Source organism: Anguilla anguilla, chromosome 3 (genome assembly GCF_013347855.1).
Source record: "Anguilla anguilla isolate fAngAng1 chromosome 3, fAngAng1.pri, whole genome shotgun sequence".
In the NCBI taxonomy this organism is placed as follows: domain Eukaryota; kingdom Metazoa; phylum Chordata; class Actinopteri; order Anguilliformes; family Anguillidae; genus Anguilla; species Anguilla anguilla.
Genome location: NC_049203.1, coordinates 9598199 through 9621595, shown reverse-complemented (window position 1 = coordinate 9621595; position 23397 = coordinate 9598199). Strand labels below are relative to the sequence as shown.

General features: G+C 45.2%; 1 protein-coding gene across 1 annotated transcript in view; it reads right to left on the bottom strand.

Moving 5' to 3' along the window:
- LOC118222710 (short transient receptor potential channel 7-like) overlaps positions 1-23397 on the bottom strand; it is a 50771-nt gene that overhangs the window by 6442 nt on the left and 20932 nt on the right. Inside the window, exons 4-8 of the mRNA XM_035408489.1 lie at positions 20413-20577; positions 13764-13980; positions 11277-11510; positions 7886-8150; positions 117-312 (exon numbers count right to left, since the gene is read on the bottom strand). Coding sequence (XP_035264380.1) covers positions 117-312; positions 7886-8150; positions 11277-11510; positions 13764-13980; positions 20413-20577 — 1077 coding nt within the window. The remainder of the gene's footprint in view (positions 1-116; positions 313-7885; positions 8151-11276; positions 11511-13763; positions 13981-20412; positions 20578-23397) is intronic.

The following is a 23397-nucleotide window of genomic DNA, read 5'->3' as shown; positions in this document are numbered from 1 at the left end:
TCATTGTGTCGTCGTCTCAACAATTGCATCATTGGCCTCACTGAGTTAATGATTTTAATGATTGCATATGGCTGACTTCTTGAGTGAGTTATTTGGCTGTTAAATATTGATCTCACCTCAATCTCCTGGTAGGAGTTATTGATCATGGCGATAAGCATGTTGAGGAGGACGACCACCATGGTGACGTTGTAGACTCCGTACAGCACGTAGCCAATGTTTTCAATAAACTTGTGGTCATACTTTAGTACCACAGAGATGACCTCAGACAGACCAAAGATTGACCAGAACAGTGTCTTAAAGCTCTCTTCCACCCTGAGGAAACACACACACAAACACACATCAAATGAAACATACACCATACTGTATATAAACACAGACGGTCTTGAAATATCAATCCGATCATTCCAAACATTTGTGAATACAGTTAAAACAGTTACTGAATTCATAACCTCTAATTTCCTACAGAACAAATGCGAATCTGTTTCCCCCCATTAATGTTCATTTGAACGCTTGCCTGCTTGATCTTCAGACATGGGCTTTATTGTTTCCCGGAGTGGATGCCTGTTTATTCGCGACAAAGGAGCCACTGTTCAGCTTTCTAGCAAAGATGTGGAGCTGGATTGCTTTCATGGCTTTCGAGGAAGGACGGCACAATGAGGACAGTGTTTGTGTGTGTGTGTGTGTGTGTGCGTGTGCATGTGTGTGAGTGTGTGTGTGCGTGAGGATTCTCAGCAACGCTCATTCAGCGCTTCACTTCCATATGGAGATGAAGGACTGAGAAAGGAGAACTGATCTGAGTTCAGTGCCAGCTCGTGGATCCTGTGGCCACTGTGGCATAAACTAAGCGCCTGGATCTGCTGCCTTCAAGAAGTCATGCTCACAAAACAAAAGCGTTCGGAATTTCCCCTCTGAACAGATATTTGATGAATAAAATATTGGCTCTACACAAAAAATATGAAATGCACTCTAGGATAAAGAACTGGTATGAACAAGAGGGTGTTGAGGCTAATCAGTGCAGTCTGTCTGGGCAGTGCAGTCAGTGTTCAGGGTGATCAAACCGGTTGGAGCAGTCGGTGCGCTAAGCATGTTCTGTGGGATTGAGCTGCAGGCATTGCAATGATCTCTGATGATGATGATTGTGACGTGGAGGAAATCCTGATCTTCTATTCAGCGGTCTCTGTACTGTGACCCTTCAGAAGGGAGAAATGCAGCTCATCACACACACACACACACACACACACATACACACGCATCCTCGTTTACACATACAGTCTCACTCAAACCCAAACAGTTTTTCGCACAAGCCCACTTGCATGCACTGACGCCATAACAAGTGGGTGAGAAAGAACGGTGAAAGCGAAACTGTCTCATCAGTGATCGCGGTTTGAGTTTGCCCTCTTCCCACGATGTGCCCTCCCCCCTCCCAAAGGGTTCCTCCAATGAAGCGTGAAGACTTGTAAGGCTGAGCTCGACAAAAAGTCAAAACTACATCTGACGGAGCACAAAGCACAGGCTGTATCTGTCCAATCGGACGGGATTTACATATGGGTATGCGCAGAGCACAGACACACCCACAGCCTTGTGTGCAGGTATACGCAGACACACCCACAGCCTCGTGTGCAGGTATGCGCAGACACACCCACAGCCTTGTGTGCAGGTATACGCAGACACACCCACAGCCTTGAGTGCAGGTATTCAGATAAGTATACACCGCAGATGGACACACACTTTTGCGTGTGTTTCGGCAGTACGCACACACACGCATGCATGAGGGTATCTGGAGTGTGCAGACATGGACACACATGAAGGTATCTGCAATCCGCATACACTCCTACACATACACATAACTGCCCTACAGGATTGGCTAATCCACTGCAGGATTTGACAAGCACAGTGGCTGATTCGTAAGCTTCTCTCTACATGTATTGTAACCAGGAGGATATAGAACCACAACATGGTTGCAAAGGTGTCAGTTCTGAGAGATAAAGGAAGCTGTACTAGCTAATGTTGCCCACTGTCATTGAAAGCAGCATTCTGTCATTTCATAAGATTCCCTTCCCCCCACCCCACCCCCACCCCCCACCCTGGGAGAGTGAGGTGAGTCACCTCCTCTTCCCAAGCTTTTCGGTCCCAGACGCAGTGCTCACAGTGCCAAAACAAACGTGAGGGACGAATTGATCTCCACTCCGTCTCACGCAAAAAAAACTTGATAAGAGCAGCACCCGTACCCGCGCCAGGCCACGCTGCGTTCGAAGGGGCGGGGCTTAGAACCACCTCGTCTGAAATATAAATCTGCCATCAACAGGGCCCAGCTTCCCGCAATGAGAGAGCCCTGTCCCCTGGCTCAGAGCCCGGGCCCTGACACCAGAGACACCCCCCCACCCCCCCACCACGCCCCCAGACTCATTTTTTAATACGGATCGGGCGAGCGGCGAAAAGCCAGGCGGCTGTCCTGACGGATCTCCTCAGCCGCCTCCCCGTGGTAATTAATCACGGCTGCTGCTGCGTAGGCCGCTCAGAAGCAGCTTATGTTCACGAGCCGGGGAGTGACAAGTCAATTTGTACGCAGCGTTGGAAGGAATTTTCACCAACCCTCTCGATGGCTTCACCGGGAAGATTTATTTCGGTAGCTGCCTGTTCTTCTCCCATCTCTGTCTCTTTCTCTTTCTCTCTATCTCTCTCTCTCTCTCTCTCTCTCTCTCATTGGCTTTTTTGGGTTTTTTTTTTAGTATATGTTTGTCTTGTACTAAAGAAGAATGAAAAAAAAATCAGTCCCCTCCAACGTCAGCGTGCTAAAAATATGCTGTATCCTGGGCTTGGATATCATACTGTAGAGCTCAAGGAATGTGCCTTCCTGAGAAAATCTGGATGAAGGCAGTCAAATATGTCGAAAACCAGCCTCTATCCCTAAGCTTTTCACGCGCAATCTTGAACACACAAAACAGCAGTGTGTTCAAGATGGACATTTGTATTAATTACTGTCAGCAGTCTCCATTAGCCATTACTAATGGCTATATCATTTCTCCCTTCACCTAAACCTGCCAAGGGAGTGTGGCACATTGGACGATACCACTTAGATGAGGCTGGCATTTCGGAGGAGCCAGCCTCTGGTGTTTGCAGGCAGTACCTGCTCTTATGCGCTCATGCGGCCCTGATTATAAGTGCCCGTCCATCACACTGCAGAACACACCTGGACCCCAGCCGCAGCTGACGCAGCTCCTCCTCCCCATTCTCGCACGGAGACGGGCCGAGCCTTCCCGAATCTGCTTCCCTCCTCCTCCTCCTCCTCCTCCTCTCGGGCCATTTATATCTGGCAGGGCTCTGCCGGGATCCCACGCCACGCCGCGCCGCGGCGGCACTGCGGCTGGGAGACGGCGCGGGCGCGTCACCGCGACAGGCTCGCGTCTCCCCGCTCTGCCGCCGGCTGCCGCCCTCCTCCGACGCCCCGGAGCCCCCGTCACGGCGCGTCCTGCCGAGCCTGCGGCGGCGGCCGCGGCAGCAGCTTCCCGGAGACACGTGGGAGCGGTAAAGGAGAGGCAGAGAGATAAAAAAAAAGGCATTTCACCTTCTCAGGCGTTTCTGCTGAGCCTTGCCGAAATAAACAGAAGTAACTGTCACCGGAGGGGAGCGGCGCTGTCTGCAACGCAGCAGAAAGCAGCAGAAACAAGCCCCTGGCTGGACCACAAAATGGCATCTCCGTCTCTCTCTCTCTCTCTCCTGTCCCCCGCTGTTCTCTTTTCTCTCTCCACAATTCCACCCTTTTCTTGTGTTTCTTTGCCTCTTCTCATGCTCTCTTCCCCTTTTCTTTTTGTCCTCCCCCTTTCTCAATCCCCCCCTCTCTCATTCTCTTAGGTAATCAAGGCAGAGGTTGTGGCTGCAGACATTAGGGGGACCATTACTGGCTTGTCATTGTGAGCCACCCCTCTTTCATGCTCCCCTCCTGGGAGATCATTATCACCCACTCTCCACCTGACAGGCAGACCCAGAGGACTGGGTTCAGGGTCCGACACTGTGCACACAACTGAAACAGTTGGCTTTCATTCCTCCTTGACTATTACAAGGCATCCCTAATGCACAGCAACCTAAGGGCATCCCACCCTCAATAAGCACCACACTGACCCCTGCTGGCAGATTTGAGAACTCCTCCTCAGGTGATGGACTCACACAGGCCATGTGCATGTCTGAAGTACACTGGTAGCCTTAGCCACGTTTAATAATTCGAGCCACAGACTCGACCAATGCTTAGTTTTCCTCTTTGATTCATGTGTCTAAAACTCTCTGGACCACAAATCTCTAGGACCAGTAAGGGGGGAGACATCACTGTGCAACAAGTCCTTCTGGTGCACATGGAGCATTACCATTACTCCGTAGGACGGAGTGTAGCGCAGTGGGTAAGGAACTGGGCTTGTAACCGAAAGGTCGCAGGTTCGATTCCCGGGTAGGACACTGCCGTTGTACCCTTGAGCAAGGTACTTAACCGAAATTGCTTCAGTATATATCCAGCTGTATATAAATGGATACAATGTAAAAAATGCTATGTAAAAAAATGCTATGTAAGTTGCTCTGGATAAGAGCATCTGCTAAATGCCTGTAATGTAATGTAATGTAATGGAGCAAGCCAACTGAACCGCTGAGGAGAAACAGAATAACAAGTACTAGCAAATGGATGGCATTGTCCCTGGAATCACCTCCACAATCCTCGCTGCACCCTGGACTATACCTCAAACATACATGACTAGAAATCACACTGCATACACATGCTGAGCTGTACCAAGGTTACTGAGTCTGCTTGCCTCCAGGCTGTACATTAATACTCAGTACCTATTCTTTTTTTTTTTTAAATATTTTTTTGGGCTTTTTTGTCAGCTCTATTGGACAGAACAGTGTAGAGAGACAGGAAGAACAGGGGAAGAGAGAGGGCGAGATGTGCGACAAAGGTCACGCTGTCAGACTCGAACCGCCGACGTTGCGGCTCGTAATGAGCATGCAGACAGTGCTCTGCAGGCTACGCCACGAGACACCCCCACTCAGTTCCTATTCTGATAAACTTCATAACATAGCATCTCTACAATTAATGATAGCCATTGCATGAAGTGACAGTGGCTCAAAAATGGAACATTACCACTTGTGACCTTAACCGAGCTTAGAGGTGATCTTCACTGTGAAACAAACACGACATTCATCATGCCCTTGAGCTCTACTGAGCTGGAGAAGAACTGTTTGCAGATATTAAAGTGGCACATTAGTTTCTGTTTAGCAAAAAAAAAAAAAAAAAAACCCTGAGGCAACTGGAATTCAAGGATGCAATTTGAATTACGTGCTGCTATTTAATGTGCATTAATGGACTGCATATTACGCATAGATCTAAAAAGCGACTGTAAGGGAATACAAAGGACACACACATTTCATTTTAGTCCGAGACAACGATGCTCAAGCCCATCTCCCCGTTTCATCAGAATGCTGTGAGGTTACTGATTTTGGTGTCGCATTCTGTCGATAATACAGCCTCGTCTCAGGTTCCCTGCCGGTCGGCTTGATAAAGGAAGGGAACCATCTCTGCAACGTTTCTGCTATGAAGAAGCAGAGAGCAGCCAAGATTTATGACCATCTCTGATATCCTCATCATCATCATCATCACCATCGTCATCACATGCATCATTCTCCCTGCGGGAGCTCATCAGAGGTGCAGACAGTGTGAAGAGCATTGACTCTGGGAAAACAACGTGCCATTTTGAAGTTCCTCAGTAAAACTCTTTTTAGTTCTCCAAAGCGGCGAAGCAGGTCAGAACAAAACCGTTGTGAAACATCGAAGCATTAATACAGCCAGATAAAACACACAGAAAAAGACTCTGAAATGGCACCCTCCTGCAGTAACCCCGCCTCCATCTCTAACATACATGACCAACAGTGACACGCTAAAATGCACAGTCTCTACCAGACCTGGGTCAAATACATTTTTTTTGGATTCAAACACTTTTCTATGCTTTACTGATCTTGTCTGGTGTATTGGAACCAACAAAATACTCTCAAAAAGTGCAAACCCCGCCTTCTGGTCATATTGGCCATCTCAGTTACACCAGGCAAGATCAACAGAGCACAGAAAAGTATTTGAATCCAGAACAAATACGTATTTGACCCAGGTCTGACCTCATTCACCACTCATCTCCACAACCGCTTGTCTAGAAATAAAACACCAGTACAATATAATATTCAGAAGAAACACTTCAGAATATTTCACAAATTCGTATATGACTCATTGAACTACAAAAAGAAGCACAGTTATTCTGAGCTCAGGCAAACTAGGAGGCCAGAAATCAGAGTTATGTTGGGATAATCAAATGATATATTCTCACGAAGAAAACTAAATACGGAAATATGACAAGAATAAATGCTAATCTGGTGGCCATCAGGGCAATAATTCTGCCTTAGCTCTGACACAAAGGAAAGGGGTTTCGATTTCTGTTAGCCCAGCGGTGGGGAACCGAGCGAATCCCCCTGCTCCGCACCGCTTCTCCTGCAAACGAAGACAGACTGTGGGAATTCAATCTCCCCGCTCTCCGTGGAAATGGCACACACAGGGAAATCAAATCACGCCTCTCACAGGCCTGTGAGGAGAATGAGTCAGGGCCCAACTCTGGAGTTTCCACCACCGGCCCCTCGAGAGACGAACGCAAGTGTCAGGAGGGACCCATTCAAGCAGACTTCATTCATTTTCATATTTCTCATTCGCACAAACAAGTAGAGCCCCTCTTTTCTGGGAAGTGCCGGGCACAGCCACAGGGCCCTTTAAACCTGTGAAGCCCATGTTGAATCCAAGCTTTTTATTGGCTGAAAGGATGTGACAGGATAGCTCTGCCATCCTGAAAAGGGGCCAGGTGTATGAGATTCAGGGCAAGGCAGGGGTGTACTGTACAGACTAAATCATTTGTGATGAGACTGGGGTTGTACTGTGTAGACTGAATGATTTGTGATGAGACTGGGGTTGTACTGTGTAGACTGAATGATTTGTGATGAGACTGGGGTTGTACTGTGTAGACTGAATGATTTGTGGTGAAACTGGGGTTGTACTGTATAGACGGAATCATTTGTGGTGAAACTGGGGTTGTACTGTGTAGACTGAATGATTTGTGATGAGACTGGGGTTGTACTGTATAGACTGAATGATTTGTGATGAGACTGGGGTTGTACTGTGTAGACTGAATGATTTGTGATGAAACTGGGGTTGTACTGTGTAGACTGAATAATTTGTGATGAAACTGGGGTTGTACTGTGTAGACTGAATGATTTGTGATGAGACTGGGGTTGTACTGTGTAGACTGAATGATTTGTGATGAGACTGGGGTTGTACTGTGTAGACTGAATGATTTGTGATGAAACTGGGGTTGTACTGTGTAGACTGAATGATTTGTGATGAGACTGGGGTTGTACCGTGTAGACTGAATGATTTGTGATGAGACTGGGGTTGTACCGTGTAGACTGAATGATTTGTGATGAGACTGGGGTTGTACCGTGTAGACTGAATGATTTGTGGTGAAACTGGTGTTGTACTGTGTAGACTGAATGATTTGTGATGAGACTGGGGTTGTACTGTATAGACTGAATGATTTGTGATGAGACTGGGGTTGTACTGTGCAGACTGAATGATTTGTGATGAGACTGGGGTTGTACTGTGCAGACTGAATAATTTGTGATGAGACTGGGGTTGTACTGTGTAGACTGAATGATTTGTGATGAAACTGGGGTTGTACCGTGTAGACTGAATGATTTGTGATGAGACTGGGGTTGTACTGTGTAGACTGAATGATTTGTGATGAGACTGGGGTTGTACTGTGTAGACTGAATCATTTTTGGTGAAACTGTCAACTGTGTCGACTGAGAGACTTACGTGGTGAAGGCAGGGTTGTACTTGGCTCCCAGGTAGTATGAATAGAGGTTGAACATGCCAATCATGAAGGCCACAAACACCATGATGAAGATGACCATGAACTTGAAGATGTCCTTGACCGTGCGGCCGAGCGAGATCTGGAGCGGGCCGAAGCTCTCGTTGGCCGGCAGGATGTAGGCGATTCGGGAGAAACTAAGAACCACAGCGATGGCGTACAGCCCCTCCGAAATGATCTGAGGGTCCGAGGGACGCCACTTGTTCCTGGCTGAGAAACAGGAGGAGGAAGAAAAGGGAAGGGAGGGGAGAGTGTGTATGTGCATGTGCATGTGCGCATGTGTTCGTGTGAACGCGCGCGTGTGTGTGTGTGTGTGTGTGTGTTTGTGTGTGTGTGTGAGAGAGACAGAGAGAAACAACAAGAGAGAGAAAGAGGTAGGAGGAGGAAGGGCGGGGAGAAAAAGAAAGAGATAGAAAAACAGAGGTAGTGGGAGGAAGAGAGATAAGTTAAAATATTAGTTGTTTGCCAGCAATATGAGTGAGCGTGACCTTGCTGGGTGTTCTTGAAGAAGAATAACAGTATATGTTTGTCTGATTTACATTAGTGACTGCCACTATGATGTGATAAGAAGGCATGTGCAAGGGGCTCCTTTTGATTTATGCTAAAGGACAGACCACATGCAACTCTGCAGAAGGAAAGCGCCGCTTATTCTGAATCACTACAGAGGTAACATTGCAGGTACAGATGCATTCTGAGACGGGTGTATAATTGTATGATAACCAGCTGACATTTCGTCCTCCTTTCTTCTTATGATTATATAGATATAAAAATAGCATTTATATACATATACTATATATATATATATATGTGTGTGTGTGTGTGTGTCCTTATAATCTCTATAAAATAATATATATTATATAATCTATAATTTGTATGTATATATACAAAATAGTGCATTTGATTTGTATTATATGTTTGATTATAGTTTATGGATTCAAGAATTTTAATCATTTTAATAATATTATTTCTTCCTGGTTTTTTAGCATAACATTATATTTGGAACAGACTTGATTATTGTGAAGTGCCTCTTGTAACTAGGCTGTGACTTGCGATGTTAATAAAGCTTGTCATTGATCGATTCTCATTTAAAGTCAGCAAGTAATCTGCAGACATAATTGTCTCCAATACTGGGCCACAGCACACTTTGCATTGTATTGAATCAAAATGCAAAATATCAGCCATCCCAGACTGCAAGTGCTGCAAACCTTGTAGCTTTTTCCTGAACATGTTATCTAGTTTTCAGACTGGCACTTCCTGGGTCCCCAGTGAAGAGCAGTGGGCTAAGACTGACATAAATCCTTAGAAATCCTTAGAGTTTTTGTAAAAATTAATAGTATTGCTTGATGCGTTCTGTCATTTTATCAATTTTTGTATTTATATTTGTCTACAACATGTATTTAATGCTATCTGCTCCGTTACGCTTCTGTTGTTGCCTATCGGGGGATTACAGATGCAAATTAGCTTATAACTAACTCTAGAGTAATGGGTGTATTGCATGGAAGTTCATTTTCTGAAATTTAAGCTAACATCACATGCTATCCTGTTGAAATAAGCTAATAATCCTAAATGAAGAACCCACGCTAGCTAGCGACTAGTCTGCTTTATATTGTATATCGTAAAATAATGCCACTGAATTTAAATTAATTAATGCAAAACATGGCTGGTTTGCTAACACTTTATTAGTTATAGGTACATGCTAGGCAAGAGATCATACGTACTTGAATAATAATTTTTAAAATTTTGAAAATGTATGATTTCTATGCGCAGTGCATAATGCCTCCCATACATAACACAAATCTCAAACGAACAGAGCCAGACGCCCTCTCAATTTTAACAACATTCGTATAAATTGGTCTCTCAGCACTTGGATCAAGCTAAATGTGACAGCTTCTCTTCAGTAATGAAAAACTGTCTGTGACAGCAAATATCCTGTATTGTATTGTAATTCAATTCAATTTTGTTGACAGACACTGTCGCAAAGACACTTTACAGGAAAAAGGAAATGGGAAAATGTTATGAAATTCTTTTGAACTTTAGAAGGTGTCAGAGATACAAGGAACAAAGATGAAATATATTAAAAATATTTTTTTTTCAACAAAGGTAGGAAAAAAACTATTTTCTGGTTCAACTAAAAATGGCACTTTCAAATGGAGTACAATACAAACAAAAATCTGTCAAAACAGCACCGTTCAGTCGTACTACATGTGTTTTCAAAAAATAATAATCTATGTGTGTTTGTGTGTCAGCGTGGGCATTGTCATCCATGCAAGTGTGCATACATATCACATCCTCTAACAGGAAGTGCAAATTCAGTGCTATGACATCCTCACACCACAAGATAGCAGCATTGATAAAGGCACACAAACCATGGCAGGGGAGTATACATCTTCTGTTTAACTGACATACGCATGTTTTAGTAAAAATATATTGTACAATCTTTTTTTTCCTACAATATATTACATTTCCATGGTTGTTTTTGTTCAGATTGGGAACAGAGAAAAATATGACTGACGTCACTACAGTAAACTTCACTGAGTTTATTGTATTCATTTTTTTTTTTACATGAACAGGTGTGACATTTATTTGTGCAAATCTAAGCAGAGGATTTGAATCTAAATGATTTCCTGTAGGCAGGCAGAGAACTAGGGGGTTGGGAGAGTGGGAAATGTGCAAGATTTGGATCGTGTAACAGAGTTTCTTTCGACTTACAAAATTGATTAAATTGAATCACTAAAACACACCCACACACAGAGAAATGCACACACACACACACACACACACACACACACACACAAATGCACCCACACACACAATTTGTGATATAAAGTCAATTTCTAATTTCCTACTGCCTGAACCATCCTTGATTTTTGAATATCATTGGGGAAGGAAGGGTTTTGTGTTTTACTGGCAGGACACACTGACACAGACTACTAATTTGTTGCTCAATGGCAATCATCTGGCTCACCAGCAGAATTGAAGCAGTTGATTTGCAATGCATCATGGGACATTTCTAGCAAAGTGAACTCTTGAGTGATTGGAGAGTACTTTTGAAATACAGGTGCATGTCTGAAGAACTGGCCCATCTCATTTTGCCAGGCTGCACTGGGCTTTTTAAGAGCCTAAAATTCAGAATATACCCAACCTCAGCCGACCAAGATGATGTCTCTCGTATTTGCTGTGCTCGACGACTGCTCTGAAACCACACAAAGTAACCACCGCACTCCTCCAGGGTCCTGATGCCCAGTGCACTAGCAGTCTGGCTATGACTGTCTCAAACACACAGCTGTTTTGTGAAAGACCATACCGGTGTGACCACTTGCGTTTCACTGTACTGACCGTAGGTGAAGTAGGCCACATCAGCAGGCAGGGAGGCGTTGGTCAGGTCATTGTTTGACACGTGCAGGTCCACGTACAACTGAGCCTTGGAAGCCTTCAGGAAGGCGATGAGGCGGGCGGTGAAGGACGCCACGAAGATGGACAGCATGCCGAAGTCCAGAACATTCCAAAGGTGCATCAGGTACTCCCGGGGTCCTTCTGCCCAGATCTCCTTACACTCTGACCAGATCATCCCTTACAGAACAGATAGGTGTTACACACCCAACAGATCATCCCTGAGGTACACGGTATGCACACAAAGACACACACACACACACACACCCCCATGCAAACACACACGCACACATACCCATGCAAATACACACGCACGCACACACACACACACACGCAAACGCACACACACACACACATACACACACACACCCATGCAAACACACACGCACGCGCACACACACATACACACACACACCCATGCAAACACACACGCACGCGCACACACACACACACACACACACACACACATGCAAACGCGCACACACACACACACACACACACACACACACACACGTGCATGCACACACACACGCACACATCAAACAACCTATTACAAGTTCGACCCCTGAAAACTCTTTGGAACTGAGGAAAACGGCTGAGAGAGAGAGGAAAAACGAAATGAGAATGTAATCATATTCATCTTTTTAAAAATGAACGAACATCCAGGGGAGAGGTGGTCCCCCCTCATTCCGCCCAGACAGCGGAGATCAGTGTCTCCACACACCTCACACCCACATAAAGGGGAAATATTAAGGAAAGGCACAGAGCTGAGGGGAGAACGACTCTTTCTTCAGCCTTATTCAGTATTCACACCGCAGATATTCTTCCATCTCTGTGGATAGTTCTGGAAATAATATCTGTCAGCGCTTCTCTCCGCACTGTCTTCAGTGGCATTATTTCAATAGCAGACCCCAGCTGACCCCGGGGACACTCTGTCATCACTATTTTTGTTCTCTGACAAATATACCCAGAATGCACTTGGGAAAGGGTGCTTGCCCAAATTTTTTTACAAAAGCACCCATCCTCACCGGAATCCCCGCTCAAAGCAGGCTTTGCAGTTTCTGTGACTTTTGGATGACACTTTAAACATAAATTAATTATTTAAGTGGTCTAAATGGTAAAATTTCCCCTGAAATATGTGATTAAATACTAGATTGAATTGCTGGGGGGATAGTTTTTGAGATATTATTTGCTTGTGCATCAAAGGCAAGGTTTGGTATGCCTCCTAGCAAAAAGTAAAGGTTTGTGGATCCACTGCTTTCAGCCAAAATGTCAAGAAAACTTCACAAATTAGCAGAAGAGCAGCACCGAGACAAAAGGCTGACATTTTCTCATTTCAATATTTAATTGTGAGGCACAATTATGAGGCAGCATAATATAACCAAAAGGCTTCCAGGTAGGACACTGCTGTTGTACCACTGAACAAGGTACTTGACCTGCATTGCTTCAGTATATATCCAGCTGTATAAATGGATACTATGTATAAAATGCAAACAGCTGTGTAAGTTGTTCTGGGTAAAAAAAAAACGTCTGCTAAATGGCAGTAATGTAACGTAATGTATTTTAATACTGCCAAGTGAAGACACACTTGTGTACGTTCCTGGCAGAAAATAGGCCTGAATGTAAAAATTGAGCAGCAACATCTTCAGAAATAACATTAGCGTTTTATTTATTTAGTGCCTATCCAAATCCCAGTGAAAGACAATTCACACTTAATAAACACTTCACTCACATTAGTAAGCACGAGAGAAAATTAAATTAGCAAGAAAGTTTAATAAGTTGGACGCATTTTTGCACATGAAAAAAAGGGATTATGGGAGTCCTGACAGTCCCAATATTCAACTCAGCAAATGCTTTGAATGAGCTCACAGATCCAAGCTTATCCTACACACTTCATTACCCAGGCTGCACCGAGTGAGCTCTCGTGCTCAATCTTACCCAAAACCCATTACTACGCAGAAAACACTGTGCAATGCAGCGTTCCAGACAACTCGCGAAGTCGGAATTTCCAACCTTGTACTTGGAAAAGTGCGATGGAAGGCCTCTTGGATGTTGGAGTTCCAACTAGGAAACTCTGGCGAAATTCAACAACCACAACAGCTAGAGGCGCCACATGACGTCATGCAACCAATTTCAAGCTATTAAAACACACCACTGAGTAAAATGTCCTACATGGCATGATAATAAAACATGTTATGCTTGCAGAGACAGGTGCGTACCCACATGGTTAATCACTAACACGCATCATCTTGAGGCATTTTTTTGGTGAAACATCATCTTTCTAAGCTCCAGTCACTGGAACCATCTGTGGTCGGAAGTCAGAAAAATCAGGTCGGAGCTTCCCACATCCGCAGCGTAATATCCCAAACCCAACTGACATGCCGTCCATTTCTACCCATAATGCAGTGCGAGAAACACGCGGATGTCACTCACCCAGTACCCACTTCATGATGAGCAACTCAGTCCAGGAGAACTGTGTGGTCTTCACCCGGAAGACTTGCCGGGGGTGGTCCGTGATGGTTTCGTTGGGGAGGTTCTTGACTCCCTCAAAGCGATCTGAGGCGTTCACCACCAGGAGGCCCAGGAAAATGGTGAAGGACACGGCGTGGGCCACGAACTTCATGAAGGGGCTCCGCAGGATCTGACCCAGCTGCAGGAGGACACAAAACGGTTTGACCCACTTGCAGGAGCAACCAGAACCGTCCGACCTGCTTACAGGGACAAAGAGTACAAATGATCCAGTTACAGGGCAAACAGAACCTGACGCGACCACTGGTTACAATTCCTAAAAAACTGTCTGCATACCAAATTATTGATTTACAGAAACTAAACGGGCCATATTCCAAAGCAATGGCACCTGTACTTTCCCACATTTGGTCAAGTAACTGAGGCCTTCGCCTTTCTTTGTTTTACCATCTCAAGAGAATGTGCTCCCCATGTGCGCGATCAATATGTGCAATCACCTTTGTCATTAGGCACTAGTCTCTGTGGAGAATGTCACATGGACCGCTTATGGGCTTATCTGAAAAAGTTTCAAGCAATTCACTACTCGCTTCATATCTCTGAAATCTTTTCAGTGCAGGAAATTAAATGCTTCTATTCCGAGAGGACCCCTGGGTAAGAGGTGTCAGAGCCTGTGATAATGTTTGGCTTAAGGGCGGTCAGCGTCCCCACACGCTCTAGCTGCACATTCAGAAGCCTGTCTCGGCTGGCTGGCGGCGATAAAGGAGGGGATTCAAATCACTCCTGCTTCCCCCGTGTCCCGTCCTCTGAGGGAATGCACGTGCCCGCCCCCCCCCCCCCCCCCCCCCGTCTGCCCGCGTATCCACAGAAATGGCACCGTCCCGCCAGAGAGAGAGCGTCGACGCGTATCCTGCCGGATCAGAGCCGGCTGGAGAAACAATTTAAAATTTCAGCAGCCCTCGACGAAAAGCCCGTGTTCCATTACTCGCCAATTACCGTGGGGGGAAACGCGGCTGAGGCACCTGACAGCAGTTTGTATGAGACAGCAGGGCGGGCGCCTGCTTCAGCTGCTTAACCCCTTCTTTTTGGCTGGACCGCAACAGCGGGGCCAGCCCTACAAACGCGAATGTCTGTGACTGACTGACTGAGTGACTGAGTGATGGAGTCACACCATTGGTCAGCCGAGTAATGAAGTTACACCATTGGTCGGCCGGATGAAGTGTGTTAGGTCCAGCCATATACTAGGTTTTGACCTGGTCTTGTTTAGCCATGTCTCAGAAACTGAACCAGAGTGTTCTGGGATCGAATCCAAGATTTGGCACCGCTTGTGTCTGCGCTATTAAAAATGAGATTCCAGATGACTGCACACGTGTCTAATGCTGGCCCCAGAATGCCAAATGTTGTCCAAATAAATGACATAATACAATGAATAGATGGTACACAGTAGACAGATTGGCTTGATGGGTAGATCAGGCTCCATGTAAACAAATCATGTTTGCCACTGTGCACAGCTGGATGCTTAAAAAACTTTAATAAAATGATAATGCAAGTTGATACTGCACAGCTGACACGCTAAGGAGAGGCTCTGCCCATTCTCCTGATGGCCCTGACTTCATCTGCAGATAAATCAAAAACTTTTGAAACAACAGATTACCGAACAAATTGAAAATCAAGTGGAGGCACTTAAAGGCAAAAAAAATGCTCTTTTCTTCTTTTTAATTTTCTTTTTGTTTTTTTGTCAATCTGAACAAAGGAGTAGAATAAAATTATTGATTGCACTGTGCTCTTCAGATTGACAGAAGAACAAAAAGCAAATTAAAAAGAACATAAAATCTTTTTTGCCATGGTTTGCCTCCACTTTCTTGCCTTAACACCACAAAAATAGCATAAACATAAACAAGTGGTCTAATGCAGGCGTCCAATGTCCAAAGACCAGAGAGAAAGTCACAAACTCACGACACAGTCACAATGAGAAAGTCCCCACTATGCAGTCACAATGAGAAAGTCCTCACTACGCAGTCACAATGAGAAAGTCCTCGCTACGCAGTCACAATGAGAAAGTCCTCGCTACGCAGTCACAATGAGAAAGTCCTCACTACACAGTCACAATGAGAAAGTCCTCACTACGCAGTCACAATGAGAAAGCCCTCACTACGCAGTCACAATGAGAAAGCCCTCACTACGCAGTCACAATGAGAAAGCCCTCACTACGCAGTCACAATGAGAAAGCCCTCACTACGCAGTCACAATGAGAAAGCCCTCACTACGCAGTCACAATGAGAAAGTCCTCACTACGCAGTCACAATGAGAAAGTCCTCACTACGCAGTCACAATGAGAAAGCCCTCACTACGCAGTCACAATGAGAAAGTCCTCACTACGCAGTCACAATGAGACAGTCCTCACTACACAGTCACAATGAGAAAGTCCTTACTACGCAGTCACAATGAGAAAGTCCTCACTAAGCAGTCACAATGAGAAAGTCCTCACTACGCAGTCACAATGAGAAAGTCCTTACTACACAGTCACAATGAGAAAGTCCTCACTACGCAGTCACAATGAGAAAGTCCTTACTACGCAGTCACAATGAGAAAGTCCTCACTACGCAGTCACAATGAGAAAGTCCTTACTACACAGTCACAATGAGAAAGTCCTCACTACGCAGTCACAATGAGAAGATCCTCACTACGCAGTCACAACGAGAAAGCCCTCACTACGCAGTCACAATGATAAAGCCCTCACTACGCAGTCACAATGAGAAAGTCCTCACTACGCAGTCACAATGAGAAGATCCTCACTACGCAGTCACAACGAGAAAGCCCTCACTACGCAGTCACAATGATAAAGCCCTCACTACACAGTCACAATGAGAAAGTCCTCACTACGCAGTCACAATGAGAAAGTCCTCACTACGCAGTCACAATGAGAAAGTCCTCACTACACAGTCACAATGATAAAGCCCTCACTACGCAGTCACAATGAGAAAGTCCTCACTACGCAGTCACAATGAGAAAGTCCTCACTACGCAGTCATAATGAGAAAGTCCTCGCTACGCAGTCACAATGAGAAAGTCCTCACTACGCAGTCACAATGATAAAGTCCTCACTACGCAGTCACAATGAGAAAGCCCTCACTACACAGTCACAATGAGAAAGTCCTCACTACGCAGTCACAATGAGAAAGTCCTCACTACGCAGTCACAATGAGAAAGCCCTCACTACGCAGTCACAATGAGAAAGTCCTCACTACGCAGTCACAATGAGAAAGTCCTCACTACGCAGTCACAATGAGAAAGTCCTCACTAAGCAGTCACAATGAGAAAGTCCTCACTACGCAGTCACAATGAGAAAGTCCTCGCTACGCAGTCACAATGAGAAAGTCCTCACTACACAGTCACAATGAGAAAGCCCTCACTACGCAGTCACAATGAGAAAGCCCTCACGACACAACAAACGTGTGACAGGCAGGATAATTGTGTTTGGAGGCGCAGGAAACCGGGCTCCTGGGGACCAGCAACCCTGATTGCGGGCGTCTGATGTCACAGGCTGATTGTGCTGAACTGAGCCAGGGCTCAGCGAGGATCAAATCTCCCAGCATCCCTCAGTATCGCCCAACACAGCCATGTAAGACCGCCTTCAGCAACAGACTCAAATGGGAACGCCATTTAAACAACTGCATGCAGGCCCAAACAAATATATACAGTACTCTGTTACACATATGGGGATGTGCAGCTGTACTTAACTCAGCCACACAAAGGTAGGACAAAGCCTACAGCGCACACACACACACACGCACCCACACACATACACACACACACACACACACACACACACACACACACACACACGTACATGCGTACACAAGTGCACAACTAACCCACAGGGAGAAACCAAATTATGAGTATAAAAAAGCCAAAATGACAGTTGGAATAGTTTGCTTTGTGATGCTGAAGCCTCGTTAGGCTGAGCTGGGCTGTAGCCGTTTGTGATGCCTGGAATGCCCCTGCTATTGGTCAATTCCTGTCTTTTGAGTGCTTATTGGCTCATTTCTGTCTTTTGAGCTCTCATTGGCTTATTCCTGCACACACAGCTTCATTCTTCCTCCAGCTCTGTGCTAACGTTTCCACAGCCATCTTCAGAGGCAAAAATATTTTTCGGTCCCTAATTACAGAAATCAATGGAGCAATCCTTCAATTAATACAGCCCTCCCGTTGCTGAAGGCCAGATAAGACTTCATCTAAAATGATTCCTTTGCTCGCTCAACCATGCTGGCGCCGAGGGTGTGGTTTAATAATACAAAATCTAGAGGACACGTAGCGCTGTGTCTCCTGGGACAGGAGGGAGATTCAGTAATAATGGAGCGCATGGCTGTCGTGTGTTTTTCCCCATTACCGGCTGCGCTAAAGACGCGATCTATCATAGATTCGTGCCCCTGTATTTCTGCAGGGGAAAGCGAGTGCTTAGCCTGACACTGGCACTGACACAGACGCAGGCTGAATATCAATGATACAGATGCCGCTCACGGCTGGGCCAGGCACACCTGCACGGTGGAATGTGTGTGGAAGCAGGTACACTACAGGTTCAGGATGCAGGTCCAAGGTACAAGTGGCGAGTGTAGGTGCAGGTGTAGAAACAGGTACAGTAGGTTTCAGCCAAAAAAACCTGAAATTATTTCAAAGGCCTTTGCTTACGATTGTCATGAAAACATTAAATTCTTTGAGGATAGTTGATGGGATTAAGATTTAAACAAATACAGTCAGCTGCTGTATGTATTTTATGTCAATTAATTTGAACATTAGGTTAAAAAAGGGGAAGGCTTTCAAAATTTGCCTGGCTCCCATTCACTACATGCAAGGTTTGTGAGCTAAACGGTCATTGCACTTCAGTGAGGACTGTCTCTTCATTGTGAATGGGAATCTCATCCAGTGCCCACGCTGTTCCGCAGACCACACCCACCTGTCCTCCTACCCAAGAACCCTTTCATACACAGGCCTGATAAAGCGCCCTCCGGGATGAGCCAGAAATTCATACTTTCATCCCCCGTGATTATAAGCTCCCTCAGCTGATTAGACTTATACCCCCGCCCCCCCGCCCCCCCGCCCTACACCACCCTCTAAAATCTTTGAAAATAGCAGTAAGTACGTCAGTCATCTCCATGCCATTCGGCTCTGAGAGAGAGGACGGGGGTTGAGCCGCAGCTGTTCATGTGCTCTGGTCTGCCCAGCGGGGGAAAGAGCCTCGCGCCACTTCCATCCCAGTGCCCCGGCCACCAGGCAAACAGAACAGAAGCTGGAGGTCAAAGGTCACCTGGAGTCCTCATTACCTTTCCATCTGGGCTGTGCGCAACGAGTCCATTATAGCCCAGCTTTCAGTAGACAACAGACTTTTGGGAATTGGGCTAAAAGCTTTGGAACCTATGCTTATCAGGACTCTTCTAATGGGCACACAGATTCAACGGATGAACAATCACCCCAGAGGAGAGCACAACTGCCTCAGGTAAAAACCCAAGGCTTTAGTTAACCAGGGGAATAGTGAGAGATAAGGAGTAGTGCATTCATAATCTACTTAAACACACTGGCAAAACTTGCCAGTTACCTCTGCTGGAGATGGAATTGGCTACATTTAGATGTTTCAGATAACAGCCGTATAAACCTAAGACTCACACAAAAACATGTTGATATACTCACACATAACACATACACGCACATGCATTTTGCTAAAGAATTCCATTTTTTTTTCGTCTGGCAGAACAGCCTCTCCTGACAAAAAACTTACTGAAAACCAGAGCAACAAATCCACCAATGCCTGACTGAATGCCAACAACCTTAACAAAGGCTAAATGTACCCAAAGCCTTACCAAAGGCCACAGCCTTGCTCAAGGGAAAGCACATCCACACCATCAGAGGACCGATCTCATACAGGTCCGCTTCATCTCGGACAGAAAGCTTTGCACATAAACACACGACTCACACATAGCGGGATGACCTCACTGCAGCAGGGCACTGTCCCCACAGACAGGGAACCCATCGGCTCTGATACGGATCGAAGGCTCGCTAAAGACTTGTAAAAAGGTGATTATCGATCATCTGCACAAAATACACAGACGGGTCCTGAGATTCTGAATGTGTTACCGTGAACTCCCTGAGAAGAGATGAGAAAGAAAGACCATTCTGATATTCTTTTTTTATAATAAGGAGACGGGGTTCAAGTGTTTAAATCAGTGCTTCTGCCTAAAATGGGCTATCGATTCTCTCTGAAACATTAATGCTCCGCTGACCTGCAATCAGTCGTAATGACTTCATTGGCCGTTCCCCAGCCAATGGCAAGTGATCGTCTATTTAATTCTGTCTGTGCTCCTTGGTGAGGTGATAAAAAGATTGTGTGTAAGTTCCATTTTCGGTTCTGCAGACCACAAATCTCTGTTGTCTTATACCACTCAGAGTGTGCTCATGCGTGACCTGAATTCTGCTCTGATTTCTTTTGGGAACGATATCTCTAAAGGTGGGGAGGGGGGCAATGCAGCTGATTGTAGCAGGGTAAGGACACCAAAAGTAGTAATATGATGAAGCCTTGTGCGACAGTTGCTGTAATGAGCAGTGTTGACCAGCAGGTGGTGCTGTACCTTGCTGCAGGGCATGATCCAGTAGGCGATGGCTAGGAAGGGCAGTCCTACAGTCACTCCCAGCACCGTCCAGCACTTCACCCCGATGGACTGCTGACGCAGACCGGACAGGTTCTCGTACCAGATGGTCAGGAGCTGCTGCTGGCAGTTTGGGTGAGCAACAAACTGGAACGAGGACAGAGAAGAAAAAGATAAATTGAAATGAAATTGAATTGAGAGAGAGAGAGAAAGACAGTGTCTGTGTGTGTGTGTCTGTGTGTGAAGAGAGAGAGAGATAGATAGAGAGAGAGAGAGAGAGAGAGAGATTATGATGAAGGAAACAAAAATAAAATCCTATTTGGAACACTGAGAACATATTACCAAAACCCAAAGCAAACTTGATTGGTATGGGGGCCCGAAATGCGATTACCCATCGGCTGAGCATCTCTTCACTTTCAAAGCAGAGACAGATCCTGACCACGTACAGGCTCAGCGACCACAGCCAGGTCATTGAGAAAAGCCATTATAAACAGTCATGGTTGCCATGGCTGTGTGGTCACTGTGAGACTCCTGAAGTGGAGACAGAAATACAGTTTCTCCCCAACATTGTGAAAAGAGTACAGAACTGAAAGAAAAATGCATAATTAAAAAAAATAAAAATAAAATCTCTTCCTTCAATGAAAAAAAGACTGACAGGAACAGATTATCAGTTCCTGAGAGAGACTTATAGCTCCTCCTCCCTAGGACAGGGACAATGGTCCCTAATAATCTAAATAGTTATCAGTTTATCAGCTTGAGAGAGAGAGAGAGATGGCACTCTAAATTTTATCATATAAATAAATCTCTATATAAACTGTTTGTGTCAAGTATAAAGAGCGGGCCAACTTATAATTACTTGAGCTTTCAATGAATGAAGAGAGACTTACATGTGGATTTTACAGTGAAGGACTAAAGCTGAAGTTTTTTATTTTTCATTTACATTTCACGCAATTTCAAGAAAATTGTCTCAGCCACATCTCTTGCTGTTCTTGACTGCAGAGATAAGATTCACATGACTGCTTCAGGGAGCTTCCTGGCATGTTTTGGATCCAATTCATCATAAAGTTTATGTTTTGTTACTAATAATTTGAAATCCCTGACTTCTCATTGCACCAGAGCACAGGCATAACATCTTTAATTGCTCATTGATATTGTGCTACAACTGTGTTCAGGTTAATCTACCTATCTCATACATCAGAGGATTTACAATGACAGATTTCATGATAATACACTGTTTGAAATGCCCAAAATCTGGCATAACAAAACTGGCTCTGACAGCAAGGCTTTTAGTAATTCAGCTTCATCACCGTGGAAACTACTCCAAAACGATTTCAAGCATGACCTGACTTATCACACAAGACAAATTTAAACACGAGATAAAAGAAGTGGAGCATAATTCAAAAGTAATGGCACTTCAATATGCTGCAGTATGTATGGATACTGTGTTGGCTATGTACTTTTAAAGTTATGAATGCTTCATAATGACACACACAAGAATTGGCTGTTTCCAGAGAGTGAAATCTTTGATTTGCTTCCCGTCAGAGTTGAAATTCTGGAATAAATAACATGAGAACGGACTAAAATTCCTGAGCATGCATTGCTGAATATATAGTTAAATTTCTGCAAATTTTCAGCTCAGTCTGGATGTTAAGCAGGTTACAGGATCACTGCTTCTCCTACCGCCCCCCGCCTACCCCCCCCCTCCAAAAAAAAAAAAAAACGTAACTCCTGTGGCATTCTTTCACTTATTGAAATGTAGTGATAGTCCTCATGAAGCAAATTCCCATTCCAGACCAATCAAATTTTTGGTACATTTATAAATAAAGGGTGACTGTCCAATGAAGGGCTGAGCTAAGTTTAAGCACAGCACACAGAGATTCTCTCCATAGAAGACTCCGTTGATACTGATAGAATGGAGGAGGGTGTTTGGGTCTTGTCCACTCAGCAGAACACGCAGCTAAATTACCGAAAGAAAGAACAGAACGTTTAAAGAAAAGAAATTGGAAAAAAAAAAAATCAATAGGTATATTGCTCTTGGTGTGAGTCACTGAACCATACAAGCCAGACTGTGGCTTTAAAGGTCTCATCTTGTTTTTTGTTTTTTTTTCCAATCATTCTTCACCTTCAGCATGTGCTGCAGGGACAAGCAGCCTTGAACCACTCTGCTCCTTGACCTTCTTCACAAGACACTGTCCCCTCAAGGTTTTGGGGGGGGGGAGGGGTGGGGTGGGGGGCTGAACCCCTTTTCACACCACTGACATACCACCCCCACCCACTACTCCACTGGGGACTGTGGGCGGTGGACAGCCATGATGAATGGGCCTGAATCAGCTTGCGGGCAAACTCCTCAGAACCGTGACCCCTTGACTACTGTGTTGCTGAGCCGATAAAAATTACAATGTACAGCACTTAGGCCTCAGACCTGCCGCTTGTGTTCTCATCAAGCAGTACAGCGGTGGCCTGCCCATGCGTACTACATACATGGAAATCTTATTTCTGATCTTATTCTTGCTCTGGCCTAAGGTCGGCACATGCCCTTTCTGGAATGCAGAACACACTTCGCACGTGGAATGACACAAGGGCTTTCTTCGATTTGCTGACAAGGAAGTACATCAGAGCACGCCCCTGGTCCAATTTACGTTTGACGACGGTTGAGGAAGTTTTACTTCACAAGTCAAGTAGGCAACGTCACCCCCCCCCCCCCCAGAGCTGTGGAAGAGTGACTACTTTGTACCCTCTGTTCTGCTGAAAGTGATTGACTTCTGCAGTACCCCCAACCCCAACACCAGCATCGCTTCTGATGAGACCAAAGCTTCAGGTATGAGAATGACCCCTTCACCCCCCGTCTTAAGAGACACTGAGAGAACAGTGCTAAACCATTCACCTTTCTGAGCAGTGGAATGTGTGAGATGCACAGGGAGATATGCATTGTACATGTGTTTTCCAGACTGAAATGAATAAGACATA